General features: G+C 40.9%; 1 protein-coding gene across 8 annotated transcripts in view; it reads left to right on the top strand.

Annotated features, from left to right (window-relative positions):
- The window catches only part of syne1a (spectrin repeat containing, nuclear envelope 1a), a 179,149-nt gene that overhangs the window by 96,983 nt on the left and 58,805 nt on the right, over positions 1 to 23,361 (top strand). For 7 of the 8 annotated variants that reach the window (XM_059025182.1, XM_034017823.3, XM_034017822.3 and 4 more), the window contains 20 exons: positions 79 to 204; positions 1,066 to 1,242; positions 1,519 to 1,784; positions 1,980 to 4,140; positions 4,889 to 5,226; positions 5,836 to 5,980; positions 6,312 to 6,530; positions 8,607 to 8,869; positions 9,372 to 9,537; positions 9,816 to 9,971; positions 10,285 to 10,437; positions 11,069 to 11,251; positions 12,564 to 12,701; positions 12,836 to 13,021; positions 15,081 to 15,203; positions 15,821 to 16,003; positions 16,457 to 16,600; positions 18,348 to 18,545; positions 19,333 to 19,473; positions 22,942 to 23,109. In XM_059025182.1, the coding sequence (XP_058881165.1) occupies positions 79 to 204; positions 1,066 to 1,242; positions 1,519 to 1,784; positions 1,980 to 4,140; positions 4,889 to 5,226; positions 5,836 to 5,980; positions 6,312 to 6,530; positions 8,607 to 8,869; positions 9,372 to 9,537; positions 9,816 to 9,971; positions 10,285 to 10,437; positions 11,069 to 11,251; positions 12,564 to 12,701; positions 12,836 to 13,021; positions 15,081 to 15,203; positions 15,821 to 16,003; positions 16,457 to 16,600; positions 18,348 to 18,545; positions 19,333 to 19,473; positions 22,942 to 23,109 (5,634 nt within the window). The remainder of the gene's footprint in view (positions 1 to 78; positions 205 to 1,065; positions 1,243 to 1,518; positions 1,785 to 1,979; positions 4,141 to 4,888; positions 5,227 to 5,835; positions 5,981 to 6,311; positions 6,531 to 8,606; positions 8,870 to 9,371; positions 9,538 to 9,815; positions 9,972 to 10,284; positions 10,438 to 11,068; positions 11,252 to 12,563; positions 12,702 to 12,835; positions 13,022 to 15,080; positions 15,204 to 15,820; positions 16,004 to 16,456; positions 16,601 to 18,347; positions 18,546 to 19,332; positions 19,474 to 22,941; positions 23,110 to 23,361) is intronic. The other variant, XM_059025183.1, reaches the window with a different exon arrangement.

The raw sequence follows: 23,361 nt of genomic DNA, 5'->3' as shown, positions 1-23,361 counted from the left end.
AAAGACCTCTGAGCTAGCAGACCATGTTGGATTAAATAGATTAAATATTCTGTTCTCTTCTGTTTTTAATTCTCAAAGGTGAAACACTACAGAGCACTACAGGAACAAGCCAGTACTTACCTAGATCTCGTCTGCTCAATGTGTGACCTTTCAGACGAATCTGTCAGAAGGACTGCAGCAGAAATCCAGCAGATAAAACAGATGGTAGGACTAAGAAGTTTTCAAGCCCCACATTATTGATTTAAGTAATACTTTATTAGCAAGACCAAAGCTTGTAGCAAATGTATGATGTTAAACATAGAAGAAACTAATTTCTAGTCCAGGCTGAAACTTAAACACATCAGGGTATTTAAAGAGTAAGTAGCAGGGTTCAGAAAAATATACCGTTATACATCCTCACGTGTTGCTTCAACTGTTTAAAGAACTACAGTTTCACTGACACCTGCCACTTCAAACATAATTTCTCCGGTTCTACAAGTCCTAGAATGGTCGTCAATGGCTCATTTGAAAGGTAAGAACTTGGACTAATTAGCTGTCATTTATGTATTTATTTCAAATGTATTTTTTTAAACTGTTATAGAACTGCCCCTTTAGTCATAGTTGCGCCCCCCCCCCCCCCCCCAGGGGGGCATGCCCTACACTTTGTGCACCACTGATTTAGAGGACAGATCTGAAACCCCAGTTCACTAGAGCAGCCATTTTGAAAAGAGCTTTGAAACAGACTTTAAAGTTATAAGTGTAAAAAGTTGTTAGGATGTTAACAATGAAATGAAAAATGACAGGTACGTTATTTAAACAGTTATAGCAACACATGGGGATGTGTAACGCTATCTTTTTTTAAACCCTGCTACTTACTCTTTAAGGCTGTTCTCACAACAGCATTGCAAAATTACAATTTTATTTAATTGTTTTATAGTAGTAATTGGATATCACTGTTTTAGTAGTAACTGGATATTAATAAGTGGTGTTGCTGTCTTCCAGGAAGACCCCTTGAAAACTACAAGTAATCTCAATTGGTATTGTCCTGAACTCAACTCTAATGTGTTTTCTTTTTATTTTATTTAGATAGAAGAAATTATGTCTCAAACTCAAGAGATGGCCCAAGGATGGGAAGAAATCAAACAGGAGAAAGCAGAGCTTACAACCCACTTTCAGGAGATGGAGCATCAGCTGCAGAACCTCAACAGGAGACCAGCTGAGCTAGAGCCCAAGATAGCACACAATATGCTCTTACAAGTGCAGGTGTGGATCCCTTAGACTAATTCCACAAGTTCCAGACCTAAAGGCCAAACATTAAATAAAGCTTGTATATACTGGAAAGTGATTCAGTACACATGAGGCATCTGTACATCACTTGATGAAAAACTATTGATTAATAATGGTTGCATCAAGGTTGCCTTGTCTTATAGTTTAGTTTTTCCTTGGAAGGAATTCACTGAAAGACCTACCCACTTAGCCGCCAACAACAGTATATAGAAATTTTAGTGTATTTACAGACTATTCTTTTTTCCCAAACAGGAGTTCAGTCAGCAGCTCCATGCGAAGCAGGTGATCATCACAAGGATGACAGAGAGAGTGAACAGTCTGACTGGGGGACAGAAGTCCCCAGAGCATGCAGAGATCGGGCGTCTGAGTAACCAGTGGCTGGAGCTCTGCCACCAGTTGAACAAGCTGGTATCGCAGAGGGAGGGAGACTTGCAGAGAACCAGAGACTACCACGACTGCATTAGTGCTGTAGAGGTGCTCTTTGACAAGGTGTCTAAAGAATGGGACAACCTGGCCAGGTAAAAACCTTTGCAGAAATAGAACATAAATCTGGCTCTACCCCTACTGTGTGTAGCAAGCAAAATGTATATTAAACATACTTCTATAATGTAGTGTAAATTATTGATTTATTTAATTACTACACCAAGAATAATGTATCCGTTATTTTTGTTGCTTTTTGCTGTTTTCAATCTTTTACCAACTTTATTTTCTAGAACTGACACAGAGAGCACAGCAGAACATCTAGAAGCCCTAAAGAAACTAGCAGCAGCACTAGAGGAGCAAAGGTGCACCCTTGATGATCTGAAAGAGCACAGACAGAAAGTGATAGACCGCCTGAACTTAGATGATAAAGAGCTGGTGAAGGAGCAAACTAGTCACTTTGAGCAGCGCTGGGCCCACTTGGAGAGCCTGATCGTGAAGAAGATCCAGGACTCTGTGACTACCTTGGAAGATATGTGCCAAGTGGAGACCAGGCTGAAGGAGGCTCGAGAATGGGCGGAGGAGCAACAACCCGCGTTATCTGAAGCCATGAAGATGAGTCCCCATCCAGAACTAGCTCAGAGTTTCCTATTTGATCATCTCAGTATTTGTAGTGAACTGGATTCCAAGCAACTACTCCTGGGGGCAGCAATTGCAGATGCAGACAGAGTTATGGCAAACCTTGGCTTGAATGAACGACAACGACTTCAAAAGTTAATCTCAGATGTGCAAAGTGAAGTTGTGTCTCTTAGTGACATTGTTGGTCAACGGAGGAAGTATCTCAGCAAAGCTTTCTCTGAAAAAACACAGTTCCTGCTGGCCACACATCAAGCTATCATCTGCATTCAGCAGAACGAGAGGAAGGCCATATCCGAAGAGCACATTGCCCTTTTGCCGGAGGATTTGAGCAAACAGATTAGGATTTGCAAGAACGTTCAGAGCAACCTGAAAGCATATCAAAGTGAGCTTACCTCACTGTGGTCTCAAGGAAGGGAACTGATGAAAGAGACAACAGAAGATGAGAAGGTGGAAGTTTTGAGTAAATTGCAGGAGCTACAAAACGTTTATGAGGTGGCTTTACAGAGATGCACACAGAGGCTGCAGGAACTGGAAAAGGTGCTGGTCTCCAGGAAGTACTTTAAGATGGATTTGGATAAAACTTGCCAGTGGTTGAAACAAGTGGATATTGTCACATTCCCTGAAATTAACCTCATGAGTGGAGACTCAGAGCTATATTCCCAGCTTGCCAAGTACCAACAGATATTAGAGCAGGCAATGGAATATGAGAATCTTCTGCTCATTGTGCAGCGAACAGGTCAAGAGATACTTCCCTCTCTCAATGAAGTGGATCACTCTTACTTGGATGAAAAACTGAACGCTCTGCCTCAACAATACAACAGTATTTTAGCTTTGGCTAAAGAAAAAAGGGAGAAAATTCAACAGGCAATTCTCGGGCGGAAAGAATATGCCTCCTTTATAGAATTAACAAAAAAAGCTTTGACTGAACTGGAGGAGCAGTTGCACAACATGACCAAAAATCCTATTAGCCTTGAGTCCAAAGATATTGTGAGACTACAGAGTGATTATAAATCTCTTCTTGCTGAGGTGACCAACCTAGGGCCGGCTGTCAATGAACTAAATCAGAAGAAGGAGGGCTTCCGCAGTACAGGTCAGCCCTGGCTACCAGAAGAAATGGTTCAGCTTGTGAGCCTTTATAATGGACTGAAGAGGCGTATTGAGCAAAGAGTGAGTGGTTTGGACAACACCGTAGAATCGCTCCAAGACCACGAAACCATGACTTTGCAATTGGAAACTCAGCTGAAGACCATCAAGGAAGAGCTGATCAAAGTAAATGAGGAGACTCTACCTGCCGAAGAAAAGCTCAAAAACCACCTTGCTCTGGCAGGCAGTGTTCAAGACGCCAGTTCTTTACTGAAGAGTATTGTGGAACAACTTGAACTTCTGTCCCCTCAGCTTGACCAAGCAGCTTACCAGTCCACCAGGCAGAAGATAACCTCAAGGCAGGAAGAGCTGAAGTCCCTGCAGACCACTGTAGGGGAGAGGGTGGTGGAATGTGAGAGCCGGTTTGTGCAGAGCAAAGACTTCCAGACTGAGATCTGCAGAACTCTGGAGTGCTTGCAGCAGATCAGGGATGAGCTAAGTGCTCCGCTATGTTTGGATGTAAAAGTCCAGAGGATTCAAGAAGACATCAGGAAACTCCAGATCCTACAGGAGGAGGTGCAGTCAAGGCTTCGGATTATGGCTGCCTTGAGCTGCAAGGAAAAGCAAAAATATACCAAAGCCAAGGAGCTTGTTCCCAGCGGTGTGGAAACCACACTTGAGGAGCTTTCAAAGCTGGAAGAAGATGTTCAAAAAGCTTTGAATAACAAGCAGGTGATTTAAGTTTTGCGTTCATAATTAACAGTCTAACCCATCACCAATTGCAAGTTCTCTTTTAAACAACACTTGAGAAAATGTGACAATTTTAGTACAATATGCTAAGAATATTTAGCTGCAACATGTGTAGCAAACATTACTTTTGTACATGGCAATTGAACTAGATTGTGTCAGTAAAAACAATTCCATATTATACACAGGAAAGGCTGCTTGTGATTGGTTCTGATTTATAGCTTAATTTATAGCATAATCATATATCTTGTCCCAAGATTTTTCTAAATTTAGAAATATTAATAAATCCGGATTCTACATAGTTACTGGATTCTACATCGTTCTAAAAGCGGACTGTGGTATACCATGGTGAAGACATGGCATTGTTTAGCAAGGCATGTTAAAGTAAAAAACTGCAGTCTTAAAGCAAAGTATTACTAGGGGTGTGCTGAGTAACAAGTATAAATAAGTATCTGTAATGGGTATGGCAGTTATTCGACTATGAGTAATACATGAGTACAAAGTTTATTATTACTAATACTTGTTGTTTATGACACAGTTTTAGCCCCCTCCACTGCTGGTGATAAAAAAAAACCTAATATTAGGAATATTACTGTCAAATAAATAATTAAAATACATGTTTAACCGTACTTCCGGTTTCAGTCTCAGGTATGTGTAATGGCTTCTCTGCACACTCTTAAAATTGCTCATGATTGTTTTCTGCTTGAATAGTTTTTTACAACATGTTTTACAGACTACATTGGAGAAGATTCTTGTGTTGTGCCAGAGGTACCATTCAACAGTACAGTCTGCCAATGATTGGCTGGAGGATGCTGGTGCTCTGCTACAGCAGGCTAGCAATGGGCTTGACGTGGAGAACTCTGAGGAGTCCCACAAGCATCACAGCGAGTTCTTCAGCACGGAGACTCAGTTTCCCAATCATTTGCAAGAGCTTGAGGCTTTGCTACCTCAACTGGAACCCTTCATGAGTGCGACTGTGAACGAGCAGCTGGGTCAGACTGTCACATCCTTACAGCACAGAGGAGTAGGGGTCAGTCAGCAAGCACACAGCCAGCAGGAACTTCTGCACAGGTACTGTACCACAGCAGAGGTACTGCTTCACAACTTTTGAATATATTGTTTTCCTTTTCTTTTCTCATATATCCTTCAGCCTACATGTGATATGTATGGATACATGGAAGTAATTTGGCTGCATTTTCTTATTGTCACTGCATTTTTTTATAATCTTGGACATCCTTGGGAAAAATGCCAAATGCAGAGTCTCAATGTTGACATTTGATTCAACCTCGTTAGTGTGGTACAAACATACCCTTTTTTCTTAGCTTTTGTCTACATAGTATGACCATATGTGAAAAGAAAAGAAAGTTCTGAATATTATTTTTACCCTTAAAAATAATTGAACTAAAGCTCTGAGTTATCAGTTTCATTTATGTTTTCAGAATTATTATGGCGAGATATAATAGAAGGGTCGCAGACACATTTAAACTCTGATTAATTGTTCAATCCACGATTAAAGACACACACAGTTTTATCACACATGGCTATGCTGACACATATATTAAAACTGAAGTTGGGCATTCATTTTGGAGTGCACAATCTTTTTCTTACGTGTTTTTTGTCTCCTAAATTGCTCCCATCAGAGAAGGGAAATTTAAAGTAACCATGATGTTCATTTTTTAGATGTGTTTCACAGTGGAATGCCTACCAGGCGGCCAGACAGCAGGTTATTGATCTAATGAATGAGGTGGAGAAAAAGTTAACTGAATTTTCAACAGCCAAGGCAGCTACAAGTCAAGAAGCTGAAGAAAAACTCAAAAACCATAAGGTATAGATGTTTCAGCACTGAAACTGATTTCTATACTTATGTCAGGTCACCATTCAACCTCTTAATTATAAATTATAATCCAACATAAACATAAATAGCTTCTGAAATATTCATTGGTCATGATTAGTGTTAAGCCTACATGACCCATCCCTTTCTTGTGGGTTAAAAGGCAAACTGTTGTACAGTGGATTTTTTTCTAAAATTGTAATATAAGTTCGTAGTTATAGAGATTGTTAGCAACACAATTTTAAACGTTTCACGTACATTTTTCCTTTGTCAGTAGTATTGCAGTACTGGGTTTCCTTTGTATTTATTAGTTTTGTTTCTTAAGTCTCTGGTTTCCATGGTGAATGCCTTCCATGAAAAGATTACTGGGCTGGAGGAACAGGCATCCCAGCTAGAAGAGATAGGCAATGATGCCAGCAAAGCCACCATCAGCAGGTCAATGACCACCGTATGGCAGCGCTGGACCCGTCTGCGCACTGTGGCACGAGGTCAGGAGAAAGTTCTGGAAGATACAGATCAGGAGTGGAAAAGTTTCAGGAATAAGGTAATTATGGGAGTGCTGGGTTTTTGTTGTTATTATTATTATTATTTATTTCTTAGCAGATGCCCTTATCCAGGGTGACTTACAATCGTAAGCAAATACATTTCAAGTGTTACAATACAAGTAATACAATAAGAGCAAGAAATACAATAACTTTTGTTCAAGTGTGACCAATAATACAGCAATACTGCGGAGCAAGGGTGGAGAAGGAGCGGGCTCTGGAGGCAGGGGAGCATAGCGGAGGTAGAGCCAGTCTTCTAGTGCAGGCGGAGCGGAGAGGTCGAGTGGGGTGTAGGGAGAGATGAGGGTCTGGAGGTAGCTGGTTGCAGTCTGGTCAAGGCATCTGTAGGCTAGTACAAGAGTCTTGAACTGGATGCGAGCGGTGATCGGGAGCCAGTGGAGCGAGCGGAGTAGTGGAGTAGCGTGGGCGAAGCGAGGCAGAGAGAACACCAGGCGGGCAGCAGAGTTCTGGATGAGCTGGAGCAGACGGGTGGCGGACGCAGGGAGGCCAGCCAGGAGGGAGTTGCAGTAGTCTAGGCGGGAGAGTACCAGGGCCTGGACCAGGAGCTGGGAGGCATAGTTGGTGAGGAAGGGTCGGATTCTTCGGATGTTGCTCAGGAAGAATCGGCAAGTGCGTGCCAGAGTGGAGATGTGCTGAGAATAAGAGAGGCAGGGGTCCAGGGTGACTCCAAGGTTCTTAGCGGAGGAAGAGAGAGAGAGTGTGGTAGATTCCAGAGGAACAGAGATAGAGAGATCAGAGGAGGGGGAGGAGGAGGGAAAGAAAAGGAGGTCAGATTTAGAGAGGTTGAGTTTGAGGTGATGCGAGTGCATCCAGGAGGAAATAGCAGACAGACAGGTAGACATACGGGAGGAGATGGTGGAGTCAGAGGTGGGGAAGGAGAGGAAAATCTGAGCATCATCAGCATAGAAATGGTATGAGAAACCATAGGATGCGATGAGGGGGCCCAGGGAGCGGGTGTAGAGAGAGAACAGGAGAAGACCCAAGACTGACCCTTGGGGGACTCCAGTTAAGAGAGAGTGAGGTGTGGAGGTTGCTCCACGCCAGGTTACCTGGTAAGTGCGGTTGGAGAGGTAGGAGGAGAACCAGGCCAGAGCAGTGCCAGAGATCCCCAGGTCAGCAAGAGATGATAGTAGAATAGAGTGATCAACAGTGTCAAAGGCAGCAGAGAGGTCGAGGAGAATTAGGACAGAGGAGAGAGAGGCAGCTCGGGCACACTTAAGTGAGTTGGTGACAGACAGAAGGGTGGTTTCAGTGGAGTGAGCAGAGCGGAAGCCAGATTGGAGAGGGTCAAGCAGAGAGTGGTTGGACAGGAAAGCAGAGAGCTGGCGGTGTACAGTCCGCTCGAGGGTTTTGGAGAGGAAGGGTAGGAGGGAGACAGGATGGTAGCTCTGGAGGTAGGTGGGGTCGAGGGTAGGTTTTTTGAGGAGGGGAGTGATAGAGGCTTTTTTGAAGGCAGAGGGAAAGATACCAAAAAGTAGAGAGGTGTTGAGGAGGGAGGAGATGAAGGGGAGTAGAGCAGGAGCAGCAGCTTGGAAGAGGTGAGTGGGGAGGGGGTCCAAGGCACACGTGGTGGGTTTCTGACCCTGGAGCAGGGAGGAGAGGTCAGAGTCTGAGAGGGGCAAGAAGGTACATCTTTTTTTAGAAGAGTTTTCAAGTGTGCTGGAGTCAAAAACTGGAATAGCTCAGAAAATAAGGGAAAACTATTTGTGGTGTTAAAGGATAAGAATTTACGCTGATATAAAAATGTCACTTTGGCGTTGGCTGTACTATAACAAGGTCTTTTTCTCCTCTTGATGGTAGAAAAATGGCTCAATGTCATTTGTTATGACAAACAATATAAAGACAAAATATCTATGTGTCTTTCAAACTCTGGGAATCTACTTGTTTTATGCAATTTTAGCTTTCTCACCTCCCTAGATATTTATATCAATCTAACATGAAGACTAGCTAGTGTAGCAAATTGTGCTGGAGTGATGATAATTTAGTTGAGACCAGTAAGCCTCCAGAATGTGTTAATCCACCTTGGGAAGTTCACAGTTGTGCTTGTTGTCTTGTAGATGGAGAAGGCGATGGTAACTGTGGACCAGCTGCAGGATAGGCTCCCAGACTGCTCGGTTGAGAAGGCCTCCAAGGCAGGGTTACTGGAGCTGTTGGAATACCATGACTCCTTCAGCAACGAGGTGGAGCGAGAGTACTCGGCACTGGCTCTGCTCCGGCAGTACGCCCTCAACATTCTCCGAGACATTGAGATCCCATCACCTTCCCAGGAGGAGCTGCCCAGCATGCAGGAAATTAAAGCAATGCAGGATCGATATGAAAAGTAAGCCAGTGACAGTCTTTGTATCAAAGGTTTCGTAAATTTGAGTTGTTTTCCTAAAGATAAAAGGACAAGCAAAGGTGGCTGACATCTCATGTCCACATAGCAAAATGGTCTCATATAGCATTTGTATCTTTCATTTGTATTGCAAATTGTATTAAAAAAAAACAAAAAAAAAAAAACAATGAACATTCTGGGATGTCATAAATTACTTAAATGGCCAGTATGCTGCAGTAAATGCTAATGGCGTCAGAAAAAGTAAGCTTGACAAGAACGCAAAAAATAATGTGGGTTGCTCAAACTGTGTTTTCACCAACCCCAAAGGGACAGAGGCTCCCTTCTCATCAGAAAGAGTGATACTGGCATTGTAGTAATGAGTTTGAGTCTGCTGCCAAATTGGAACTGGCCATAGAATGCAATGATGCATTGAAGCAGTGCCAACATCTAGCTATTGGCTTGTTGTATATCATCAGTGTGATGTGAGAAAAATGTTTTGTGTTCAAAGCATTCTGCAGAAGGTAAGGAAGAGCAATAAGCTGGTTCAGCAGGAGCTGAAGGAACGTGAAGATGTAGAAAAGGAGCTAAATACAGTGAAGACATGGATCCAGGACACACGGGAGTATCTTCTGAACCCCACAGTAGATCTGGATGCTCAACTACAAGAACTAGAGGTAAACTTGTAAAGCTAAAATTATGTTTATGTTAAAAATCACATTAGATGATTACTGACTATTGAGTTCAGTTGCATGTTGTGATTGCAGCTGCTAACTGGCAGCATGGGAGCCAGGGTAAGTAAGAATAAGGCTACAAAACCCCTACAGCACTGACCAGTAGTGAGAGCATTTAGAATGAGTGTGTATTGAAAGTATCAAAAGATGTTTAGATGCTTGATAAGTATATAGCAAACTGCATATTGATAGGTGCTTGATCTTTTATGTATGTTTTCCAGATCAAGCTCAGGGAAGCGATCTCTCACCATCAGACTGTTGAGAAGGTTGCAGATCAGCAGCAGAACAAGTACCTGGATCTGTACACTATCCTGCCTTCAGAGATCTCTGTGCAGCTGGCTGAGGTGACCCTGGCCTTGGGGGCCATTGAGGATCAGGTATAATCAGCAATCATTACACTTCCCTTGTAAACAGCAAGTCGGAAGTTAACTCTTCAACTTACCTGTAATTTAAGACTTAGAATCTGCCTTGTGTACACTCATAGTTAACTGTATAGTTGGTTTACCTTGCCTCAGTAGGTGGCACAATACCATTAAATAAGCATATTCACTGTAAACTGTTCACATGTATGTATGACTTTAAACCCTATCCATGTTTGCATATGTATGTATGTAACAGCAATGTAGAGGTCAGGGAAATCACGTGTTCTCTTTTTTGTACTGAAAACGCTGTGGTGTGTTAATGTTTTAGGTCCAAACAAGGGAAAGAGAAATCCAACAAACCAGAACTGTAAACGAGGACTTCAGTTCAAGAATCCAAGATATTTCAGAGATAATGAAGATAATTTCATTGAAACTCAAGGAGAAAACAACAGATATTATGCAGGCTAAAGAAGAAATCAATGTAAGCATTTTGTTATAACTGTTTTGCTGTTCACAATGTATGTCTGTCTGTCTATCTGTCTTACCTTTATACATATATCCATCTATATATTTATTTACTTGTATCTATCTATCTATCTATCTATCTATCTATCTATCTATCTATCTATCTATCTATCTATCTATCTATCTATCTATCTATATTTATGTTTTGCCTAGGTATTTTACATTGTCTGGTGTCGGAATATTAAGACAATGCATGTGGTTGCATAAGCTTTAGCTCAATAACATCTGTTGCTTCAGAGGTGACCCAGTTAATTAGTTAGATGTAATCTGTCTGAGAGCAAGTCACTGGGAACTGATTGACTCCCTGCCAGTATACTGTACTTGATTTTACAAGCCAACATTTCTCTGTGGGTTTTACATATTATGCTTGGAGCAGGAAGCATTTTTTTAATACAATCTTGGGAAACATGCATGCCACAACAAATGTGAATAAAATGATATAAAGAAGGGCACCATACAAGTTCTTAACCAATATATAATAAAAAAAAAATCAACTATCAATCTAATTTATAGCAAAACTATATTAAATATTTAAACATTTCACTTTTTCATACAAGTGTTTTAACTGGTTTGTTTTGTTATTTTAGGATCTGTGTGAGGAACTTGAGAGCTGTGGTATTAAACTGGTTGAACTGGATGCTTCAGTGCAAGATTTTGCTGAGCAAAACCCACAGCTGTCCAAACTCGTGAGTGACGCCATTGGGAAGCTATCTGAGATTCATCGTCATACCCGCAGGCTGGCAGAATACAGAACAGCAAAACTTAAAAAGGTACACTGAGCACATTATAGCTAAGGCAGAGGTCATGGAAATCATGAAAAATCCTGAATTTGAAAAAAGTCAGTGAAATCTTAGAAATGGATGTAAAAACACTTTTGATTAGGTTATTTCTTTATTTCCTTTAAAAAATGCAGTATATGTACTGAAAATACACATTTGCGAGTATCTGTAAATTGTTTGGTTGTGTATACACGCAGCATATACATGTAGCTATGTAAGGTCAGCGAATGAGATAGAAGGAAGCATGTAATTCGGTGACAGCTAAAATGCAAAAAAAAAAAATGTGAGTAAGCTGTTTTCTGTAGACAGAAGAACAGATGCATTGGTGAACAGAAGTTTACCAACTTACAGAGGCTTTCTTTACAACATGCTGTTTGTTTCAGAATCATCAAACTCTATTAAAGCCTGGTTCATACAGTACTTCTGTCACTGATGAATGTGATACGTCAGGCGCATACACCTATAAAAGCTGTGCAGCGTCACTATTTGCTGCACAGGACGCATTGTGGTCGCAGCTGTTGGTCATACTTTAAATACAGACTGCATTTGCGAAATTGGATACATTTAAATTTAAGTAGATGTGCTGAGTTTCTACCTTTATACAAGAGGATTAAAACAAAAGTGATGTCGTTGGTACATCCGTCCTCTCAACCAACAGAGAACCCGAAAGGGAGAATTTCAAACATTATTCAGAGAGATGTATTTTTGATATTTTAGAATGACAGATTCTGACGATCTGTTAAGGTTGTACGCCTTTCCAAAAAAGATGCACATTGCAAGATTGCAGATTACGTAATTCCGACTTTTCACACAGGGTCAGAGACCTTTGTAGTATTTAAAAGCTCTTGTGTATGTTGATGTAGCTAAAACTACATTATTAGGTGAACTTTCCGTGAGTTCTTAGTTTTGTGCCACACCTCGTCCGTGAAATGTACTAAAAATAGTAGCCTTAATTGTAGTACATCATTTTTTAAACGAAAGCAACGGTAAAGAGCAGGCTTTGAGGGAAAACAGTAAAGGGTCTTTTACTTGTAAATGTGTGCTGATGCTTATTTGAAACAGTATCCATTTGTATTAGACAAGGATTACAGTCTATCAAAACGCTGATGTGAAAATAATAAAATGAGCTTGCTTGATATTTTAGCTTCTTACCAGAACTGTAGTGAATATTATCAAGGGGTTTTTCTCCCCCAAAGCTTTGCTCAGGAAGAGAAGGTTTAAATGTATTATGCTGTAATACTCTCCTGTATACCCTTGATGAGGGTGCATTCATCTAAGTATGTTTGTTATCTGGTCTTTCTAGGCTTCTACACATTTAGAAGACTACAACGAAATGCTTGAGTTCATCATGAAGTGGTCAGAAAAAGCTAAGGCCCTTGTGGAAAGCCACATTGTCTGGAGTTCTGCTTCCCAGCTTCACGATCAGCTGAGGACTTACCAGGTACAGTGACGAGTTTGTGAGCTTTTTGACAATTAATCTACAGAGCACGCCAAGTGCATTTTTGTTTTCAGTTATTGTGTTAGAAAGTCCTGGTGGTGGTTCTAATGAGGTGTGTGTTGTTTCTCCCCTGTCAGGCTGTTCTGCAAGAGTCTGGAGAGATCCACAGCGACCTGGAGGCCATGAGTGAGAAGATTGAGTACCTCTCTGAGGTGTATCATACACAGGGGATGTCTCAGCAGGTGTCCGAGCTCAGCAGGCAGACTGAGGAGCTGCAGCAGCAGCTCAGGTCTCGCTTTCAGAGCCTGCAGGATGCTGCCAAGGTACTGGAGCATTTGTCATCATGTATTGTGTGGGGTCATCTCATTGATTCACTGTTTACAATCATTAAAGGAAGAGCTATGCAATACTGTAAACCGTTATTACTGTACTTTACAGTATTACAATGCACTTTTACATACAGGGAATTGCATTCATGTGCATGGTATGTATATATATATATATATATATATATATATATATACAGTACTGTGCAAAAGTTTTAGACAGGTGTGAAAAAATGCTGACATGTTAATAGTTTATATTTATCAATTAACAAAATGCAAAGTGAGTGAACAGAAGAAAAATCTACATCAAATCAATATTTGGTGTGACCACCCTTTGCCTTCAAAACAGCATCAATTCTTCTAGGTACACTTGCACACAGTTTTTGAAGGAACTCTGCAGGTAGGTTGGCCCAAACATCTTGGAGAACTAACCACAGTTCTTCTGTGGATTTAGGCAGCCTCAGTTGCTTCTCTCTCTTCATGTAATCCCAGACAGACTCGATGATGTTGAGATCAGGGCTCTGTGGGGGCCATACCATCACTTCCAGGACTCCTTGTTCTTCTTTACGCTGAAGATAGTTCTTAATGACTTTCGCTGTATGTTTGGGGTCATTGTCATGCTGCAGAATAAATTTGGGGCCAATCATATGCCTCCCTGATGGTATTGCATGATGGATAAGTATCGGCCTGTACTTCTCAGCATTGAGGAGACCATTAATTCTGACCAAATCCCCAACTCCATTTGCAGAAATGCAGCCCCAAACTTGCAAGGAACCTCCACCATGCTTCACTGTTGCCTGCAGACACTCATTCGTGTACTGCTCTCCAGCCCTTCGGCGAACAAACTGCCTTCTGCTACAGCCAAATATTTCAAATTTTGACTCATCAGTCCAGAGCACCTGCTTCCATTTTTCTGCACCCCAGTTCCTGTGTTTTCGTACATAGTTGAGTCGCTTGACCTTGTTTCCACGTTGGAGGTATGGCTTTTTGGCCGCAAGTCTTCCATGAAGGCCACTTCTGACCAGACTTCTCCGGACAGTAGATGGGTGTACCAGGGTCCCACTGTTTTCTGCCAATTCTGAGCTGATGGCACTGCTGGACATCTTCCGATTGCGAAGGGAAGTAAGCATGATGTTTCCTTGGCCGACCACTGCGTCTACGGTCCTCAACGTTGCCCGTTTCTTTGTGCTTCTTCAAAAGAGCTTGGACAGCACATCTGGAAACCCCTGTCTGCCTTGAAATTTCTGCCTGGGAGAGACCTTGCTGATGCAGTATAAATACCTTGTGTCTTGTTGCTGTGCTCAGTCTTGCCATGGTGTATGACTTTTGACAGTAAACTGTCTTCAGCAACCTCACCTTGTTAGCTGAGTTTGGCTGTTCCTCACCCAGTTTTATTCCTCCTGCACAGCTGTTTCTGTTTCAGTTAATGATTGTGTTTCAACGTACATATTGAATTGATGATCATTAGCACCTGTTTGGTATAATTGTTTAATCATACACCTGACTATATGCCTACAAAATCCCTGACTTTGTGCAAGTGTACCTAGAAGAATTGATGCTGTTTTGAAGGCAAAGGGTGGTCACACCAAATATGGATTTGGTTTAGATTTTTCTTCTGTTCACTCACTTTGCATTTAGTTAATTGATAAATATAATCTATTAACATGTCTATTTTTGAAAGCATTCTTACTTTACAGCATTTTTTTCACACCTGCCTAAAACTTTTGCACAGTACTGTATATATATATATTGTTTCAGGAGAAGTTATGTAAATCACCAATGCCAGTGATTATATGATAGTAATATGGGCAGACATGTATTTTAATACAGAGTATACATTATACAATGTATACATTGGCAGCTCCAGGTGATACATATAGTACTCATGCTTTCCACTTACTTAAAGTGTGGATTAAAAAACATGCAAGTTAAATATTTAAACAGAGATAGCCTTGTGTGCATTAGGAAGTACATTTGTTTATTGATAGTAAGTTGTCTCTTAAGACCAATGCTGCAAGAAATACATCCTGTTCTAATCATATGTACTGGTTCCCAGGACATGGAGAGATTTGAATCTGAAGTAAAGGCACTGCATGCTGCTCTGGAGCAAGCCCAGGCTACCCTGACCTCACCTGAACTGGCACGTTTGAGCCTCAGGGAGCAACTGTCTCACAGACAGGTACAGTATCTAAAAAGCACAATACAGATGGTCAACACTGTAGGGTTAGGGAATATACAACAACTCAGAAGGGGATCTAGTGTAGTATGTCACTGAGTAACAAGTGAACTTTAACTGTAAAGTAGAAAATAATCAAGGTTTATACTGAGAAATTTCTTATTCTTTCCAAAAGGTAAACATTGTTTATTTTACTGATTTACACACGAAATGTAGACCAATACGAATTCTGATACCAAGAAATCCATAAATTTACATTCAGTAGATACATTTATGTAAATAATACATTCTTTAGTACAAGGTTGTTTGTTTAATTTACTGTAGCTCTGATACAGGTTATCTTTAATTGTTAGCATTCGCAACAAGTAGAAAAAAACAAGCTGCTTTTAAAGTCCATTCACCAATACAACCTAAAATGTATTTACCCGGTAAATCTGCATATGAATAATGTGCATATGTTTATCTTTTATTAAACGCAGCTAAAGGGCCTTGAAATTAATTCAGCCAATTAAGTCTGGGTCATAAGGAAAGAGCAATACAAATATATAATATTCAATATTGTGATACCTGCATGTCCAAGACTCACTGTGGTGTTTGTGCGTCTTTACCTTGATTTTTAGCGTTTGCTTACTGAAATGGAGACATTTAAGCAGAAGGTTCAGGCAGTGCAGGCATGCCAGAGTGCCTTGCGAATCCCTGAAGAGGTGGTCACTAACCTTGCAATCTGTCAGACTGCCTTGAGACTGCAGGAGGAGGCCAGTCGACTGCAGCACACCACTATCCAGCAGTGCAACATACTGCAGGTGGGTTCACTCCTGCCACCTTTACCAACACCTGCAGTACAATACCAGCTCAAATTATAACAGTGCCTGACTAGTGTGTTCAAATGACAAGAATCCAAATGTACATGGATTTTTATTGTATTTAAAGTGGAATAGAATGTGTGCATTACAGAAAATCCAATAAACCCTCTAGTATATCTGACAATATTACCCAATTGATGCAAATAGTATAGTCCTTAATATACACAATAAAATAAATATGGCAATGTTAAATCAAAGAAAAGCATCCAAGACAGTTACGTTGATGAGGATGTATGATTTATTTTGTCCTTTAAAAGAAACACGCCATTGTTTGAACTCTTTAAGAGCATGCATTGTGTTTAATATTATATTCTCTTCACGAGCGGGCAGATTGGCCTGCAGGGTGTAGGGAGGGAAGCGTGTTTGAATTCTTCTCTAATGTTCTCTCTGCAGGAGGCGTTGGTGCAGTATGAGCAATATGAGCAGGAGGTGAAGCACTTGCAGCGGCTGATTGAAGAAGCTCACCGGGTAATCCAGGACAGACCCGTTTCAACCAGTAACATCAAGGAGCTGCAGGCTCAGATCTCACACCATGAGGTAAACGCATTCTGATGTAATTATTTTAGGAAGGGTTTCCAGAGGCTTTGTCCCTGGTAGCTTGAGTCTCATTTTCATTTTATAATAGAATTTGAACTGCCTTGCTCCATGTTGAACAGTCCTATGTTAACTCTGTACCAGGATCTGTTTCCATTTGCATAGTTCTGATACGCAAGTAATACAAGCGTTAATTATTATTATTATTATTATTATTATTATTATTATTATTATTATTTATTTCTTAGCAGACGCCCTTATCCAGGGCGACTTACAATTGTTACAAGATATCACATTATACATTATTTCACATTATACAGATATCACATAATTTTTTTTTTTTTACATACAATTACCCATTTATACAGTTGGGTTTTTACTGGAGCAATCTAGGTAAAGTACCTTGCTCAAGGGTACAACAGCAGTGTCCCCCACTAGGGATTGAACCCACAACCCTCTGGTCAAGAGTCCAGAGCCCTAACCACTACTCCACACTGCTGTCCTTCTAGAGTTGGCATGTTAATGTAAACATGCCAACTCTAGAAGATCGTTCAGACCAAGAACCCACAAACTGAACGAGAGAAATTGTCAATTGCATCATAAAAATCTCATTAAGATTCATACGTTTGACCATTCAGATGATTTCACTATTTATTCACGTTTGTAGTTTATGTTTGTGCAATTAAGTGTGATTTGTTTTGATTTGTTTGTTCAAGCAAAATGCAGTAGTAGGAGAAATCTGCATTTCTTTATTTTTTACAAACAGGCTATTTAGTTACAACCAATTTTAAGTTCAGTTTTACCACCCCACTATTTTTCAGAATGTGTAAAATATTATATACATGGCTTTGATACAAACTTTGGAACTGTGTTGCATACTCCCAATAGTGTATACATGTTAAAGTATAATAGAACAGTGATTGTTTTAGTCACAGAATAAATTTATACAGCTGTACCCCATTTAAAAGCATTTGGATGATATTGCCAGATTGAACAAAAACACTGTATTCTGTTAGAATAATAATTCCACGGTCTTTCTCTTTATTTAAAGGACTACAATTTTACTTCTTAAAGGAATCATGTGTTATAAAATGTCAAAATGAATTAAACATTGTCACTGTTTTTAACAACCTTTATTCTGGGACACACTGTTTGTGTGGCTCACTGGTATTTAGTTTTCAGAGAGCTAAGCAGTGCATTTTTTACAGTTTCAGTCATGACCTAATTATCATGGTATTGGCCATCTGGAGGTTAAGAATTGGAAGAGGGGGGGGGGGTCGGGGGGTCGGGGGGGCGGGGGGGGGGGGTTGGGCCTAACTCCATTTAGAAGCAGGGAGTTATCTTAGCTTTGACAGAGCGGCCTTGGAGTTCTGATTTTCAGCCCCTTTGTTCAGAAGAATCTGTTGTAACAGGAGAGGAGAGGTTGTTGAAGCTCATTTCCTGTGGATGTGCTGTTTCTTTGCTGTGTGGTTTCTCACAGCCAAACATCCTGTCTGCAGCTGAAAACCAGCGCTGCTGCTGATGATGTAGTATTTCTGTCAGAGCTCAAGCAGGGGCCTCACTGGTCTGCTGCTCTGACGGAGGGGCAAGGCTTCTGCTTTCTCAGAAACAGCAAGATGAGCTCTTCCTCATAGCGCTCTTGATCTGTGGTATTTTATTTTAACAATCTTTTTTTCACATTTATTGATGTTTCGGTCACTGTCGTTGCTGCTTTGTTGTCCTGAAGACTGACATGGAAATGTTTTCGTAGGCACTGGCCCAGAAGATTAAAGGTTACCAGGAGCAGATTGCCTCCCTGAACTCCAAGTGCAAGATGCTGACAATGAAAGCCAAACATGCCACTATGCTGCTGACTGTGACAGAGGTGGAAGGGCTCTCAGAAGGGCTGGACGAGTTTGATGCCGAGCTCCTTCCCACACATTCTCCTGCTCATCCCTCTGTGGTGATGGTAAGCTGCCCAGCTGCTACTGCTGCTAACAGCATTTCCTCAGCTCTAATGGACTTTGCACTCTGGCTTGCCACGATTTTAATACATTTCACTGCTGTAACAAGCAACTGCAAAGCAGCTGCCCTTTCTATCATGAGAACTTCCACTGTATTATTTGCTTTAAATCACTGCTTGTATACATAATCAGGTTGGACTTTTCAGAAAGCTGATGTGAATGCAAACTCTTTCTAAATACACGGAATGGAAATACAGTAATACACATTTTCTGTTACTTTTAGAAGGATCCATGTATTTGAAAACACAACTGCATGACTGCATCAGATTTGATGACGTGCGAGGCAAACTCACTGCTTCCATATAGTAAATGCAGCACAGTGCATTGTAACAATCCCAGCATGTTTAGCCTATCACATACGATGTAGAGGCAACTGCAGTTAGTAAAAGCATTACCAAATAGATTTTTCTATCAAACTTGATTTTATTCACAAGTATCTGTACTTTAAAGGTGTAACAATCCATGAAGAAAAACATTTTACTGAAATTGGAATTTATTCATAACCAATAATGGACAGTGTTGCTGCCTGAATACAGTGTTGTCAGGAGTTAATAACGCTTTAGTCCTGTTCACAAAGGAATTGGTTTTAATCTAGTATTGCACCTTTAAACAGCTCATTATTGCTTGATTATCTTAATGATTATGCTATACGTCTCCCTCTGTTGATTTTGTCTGCTCTTTTCTGACCTGCTGTCTTCTTGCCTGTGGTGGCGATGTGCTTCTTTGTGTCAGATGACCGCTGGTCGCTGTCACACTCTACTCTCACCTGTCACTGAGGAGTCTGGGGAGGAGGGGACCAACAGTGAGATTTCCTCCCCACCTACCTGTCGTTCTCCCTCACCTGTGCCTAACACTGATGCTTCTGTTAACCAGGTACCACCTTCTGAGCTTTTATGTCATCCTGCCTGTAGGCTTTTGTATGGGACAGGCCGGCAGTGTTCAAGCTTGAGCCTTAAGACCATCACATCATTAATCCCTGCTTAAATTATAAATGAATAGGCAAGAGCAGCTGTTAAAGAGCTTTTGCCAAAAAAGTTTTGTCAAAGCCAGTCAGAGCCCCTCTGCATGGCAACGCATCAAGAATAGGCACCTTTTAACAGTGCCCCTTCTAGAAGCCTATATTGACATGAGAAGGAATGTTTATTATGTCAACTAACTGAAGAGGAATATACACATCTCTATTTATTTTAAGCAGTGCCAGTGGGATTTATTTTGATATAAGGCTGGTATTACCAGAATTGATAAAATTGTAAGACACAAAAATCGTATAAATATAAATTTTAAAAAAAGTTTTACTAAACAATTCAGTTTGTTGACATTTTGGCATGTTGACAGGAAATGTACTTTACATGTACTTAACTATGAAAGGACCCTTCACTTATTTACTACTCTCAATATTTCAGATTATTTTCTGAGTTTAAAAAACTCCTTATCATTTTCATAAAAAATGCCTAATTGACTGTGTGATTATTTAATAAAGGCTTGAACATTTGAATTTGGAAAGCACGTCTCATGCAAAACTCTGCTGATGGTAACATGCTGTAACAATTCAAAAGTGTAAGAGTGTACTACATGAGTCACTGGAAAACCTTTTGCATTTAGAGTACCCTCTTACAACAATGCCTTTCAGCTCTGTGAAGTCCTAATATATCCAGCTAATGCAGCATTCATCATACTAAAGGGGCTTCATTGATGTATGCAGCGCTTTCTTTAAACAAGGCACAATGTTTATTTTGAGGTCCGCCCCCCCCCCAACATGTATATCAAAATGTTAAGACCAACAAAACGTGTACAGCTATGGCCAAAGGTTCAGCATCAGCCTATAGAATTAACACATTTTGCTCCATAAAGTCAAACTAAACCTGCTGAATAATGTTACATTAACATATTGAATTACATACCACTTTGTATTTTTCTATATACTTAGCGATAAACTGTGATATCATGTTGTAGTTTCTTTGATTACAAGATGTAAATAAAAGATCTAAAATCTGCTATGAATGAATGGCAGTGAATGAATGATGATGATTGCAATTGCAGATGATTTATGAACTGTGAAGGGTGCTCAGGGCCCGATGACTGTGATGGGCACGCAGGGCCCGAGTGAAAGATAAATTTGGCCAGAGGCCTCGTACGTGGTTGCCTGACGGCTACCTGTGCGAGGCCGGCTGGAAATACATGAACAGTTACATGCATCCCAGTGCCGTAGATAGAAAGTGGCTATGTGCCACCTCCACCCAAAAAGATGAGGCCGCCAAACCATGAAAGGAGAATAATAATAAATAATTAATGCACCCCACAATGGCAAGATAAATTTGGCCAGAGGCCTCGTACGTGGTTGCCTGACGGCTACCTGCGCGAGGCCGGCTGGAAATACATGAACAGTTACATGCATCCCAGTGCCGCAGATAGGAAGTGGCTGTGCGCCGCCTCCATCCAAAAAGATGAGGCCGCCAAACCATGAAAGGAGAATAATAATAAATAATTAATGCACCCCACAATGGCAAGATAAATTTGGCCAGAGGCCTCGTACGTGGTTGCCTGACGGCTACCTGCGTGAGGCCGGCTGGAAAAACACGAACAATTACGTGCATCCCAGTGCCACAGATAGGTATTGGCTGTGGCCACCTCCCCTCCGAAAAGACGAGGTCGCCAAACCATGAATGGATAATAATTAATAGTTAACACACTCCACAGTGGCGCCCTGCCACCTATCCCCCAAATATTGAAATTAATGAAAATCAGCAGCTGAGACACGGCCCATCCCCCAGAGCATGACTGTGCTGGGGGAGAGAGCCCAGCCTGTCCAACCCGACCACTCACCCCGCAGAACTAAATACGAACCGCTCAGCACTCAGGTAAGGAAAACCCCCCTACTCACATATTTTAATTTTTTAGGGGGAAACCTCAAATTAGTAAATATCCGTGGTTGAGGGCAGCCCTTCCTCCAGGCTCTAAGCGGTCAACTCCCGTTTCGGCCTCCCAGCGCTTGACTGAGCAGCCGAAACAAAAAGAAGCGACATGAAAGAATAACACACAGAGCTTTTATGCGCTTGCTGATGACATATTGGTTAGGGGCGGATTCTGCTTTGCAGAAAAGCAACCAAGTTTACAATTCTGTTCATATAGCTTTTCTTTCTCAATCCTAAAATTCTAGGTGATGCAAAACTTTTGGCCGTAGCTGTACACACTATTACTATACTTGTTAGAAATCGACATTCACTTACATTTTAAAATGACATTAACTACGACTTACTAGAGGTGCGTATCTCAGCCTTAACATCTGTTGCACCAAGTTTGTATATCGGAATTTGAACAAAATACAAACAAACAATGATTTAGCAGACTATTTCTCCTATAACTAATATGACTACTTGTGGCATTCAAGTTATGTGCAGGAAGGGACGCTTGAGAGATTTCAAATATTTTTCAAAGTTTAAGTCAGCTTTCCTTAAGATCTTTTGGGTTGTTATAGTCTAGCACTTAAGGTCTTTCGTGCTAACCAGTATACGTCTGAACTGTTGGATGGTTTACACATTCCTGACCTCTTGGTCAGTGTTTTATTAAAAAGAGCCGATACCTAAGTGTCTTTGAGATCAGTCTTGGGTAGTCCCAGCAGGAACACACATGATCATCTACTAGAAGTCTTTATTATATAAGGAAGTTTGGAGAATCTAGTTATTTCATTCTGTAGATAAGAAAGTTAACCATAGTGACTGTACTGTATTTCATTTGAAAATCATTACAAACTTTATGCAGCTAGCTAGTATAACCCTGTTCTAATGTTGATCTGACTGGTTCAGTTTCCTGAATACTTGAAAAATAGTCTGACCAATGTTATATGACTGGATCATTCCAGAAAAAAAAACAGTTAACATGCCATATCTGTGACAAATTTTACAGCTGTGTTCTGTAATTGATTTGACTGCCTCGGCACGCAATGGCACATTTCATACCCGCCATTGTTGTCCTATTTTTGTTCTGGGATGCTAAGACTAGACATGACTGAGTATGTCCAAATATTGTGTATTAAATCTAAATAATAGAAGTATGCAAGTATTTCAAGTTCAGCTACTAGACAGTAAGGACATAGCCAACTACCATACTGCAATTTCAGGGTTAAAAAAATTCCTATGGTTCAGTCATGGCCAGTGTATGAAAAAAGTTGAACTGGATTCCCTGGCCTCAAATAGAATCGTGTTGTCTTCTCTGAGAAACCTTCACCATTCCAATCCTTGCTGTAATAAGTATGAAAAAGATTTGGGGACATAAAAAGTCATTTGATGAAATGTCTCCATTCCAGTTCCTTTGAAAGTGCTATATTGTGCTTCATGCTTGTAGGACATTGCTTATTACCAAGCCTTATCTGCTGAACAGTTGCAGACAGCAGCTGCTGAGATTCAGCCCAGCACATCGCCTGCTCAGGAGCTCTGCGAGCCTGGACTGGAGTCCGCTGCAGTCGCCAAACTGGACGACCTCCAACGCTCCTGGGAGACGCTGAAGAATGTGGTAAGTCTTACTAACATGGAGCCTGCAGGAAAGCTTTGTAACAACACAGCCGGTGGTGCATTTCTTTGGTTCACAACTTACTGAGTAATGCTTTGTTAATGTCTTTGTAGAATTAGCATGGCATCCTAGCTGCAAGACAACTCAATATAGTAAAGTGTGTCTTTGGTTGTTGTATTGATATCATCAGTTGGTATGCCATTGTAGAAATCTGAAGCATATGTGCCTTTTTTCAAACCTGGTAACTATTATATT

Source organism: Acipenser ruthenus, chromosome 6 (genome assembly GCF_902713425.1).
Source record: "Acipenser ruthenus chromosome 6, fAciRut3.2 maternal haplotype, whole genome shotgun sequence".
NCBI lineage: Eukaryota > Metazoa > Chordata > Actinopteri > Acipenseriformes > Acipenseridae > Acipenser > Acipenser ruthenus.
This window is presented reverse-complemented; position numbering and strand designations above follow the sequence as displayed.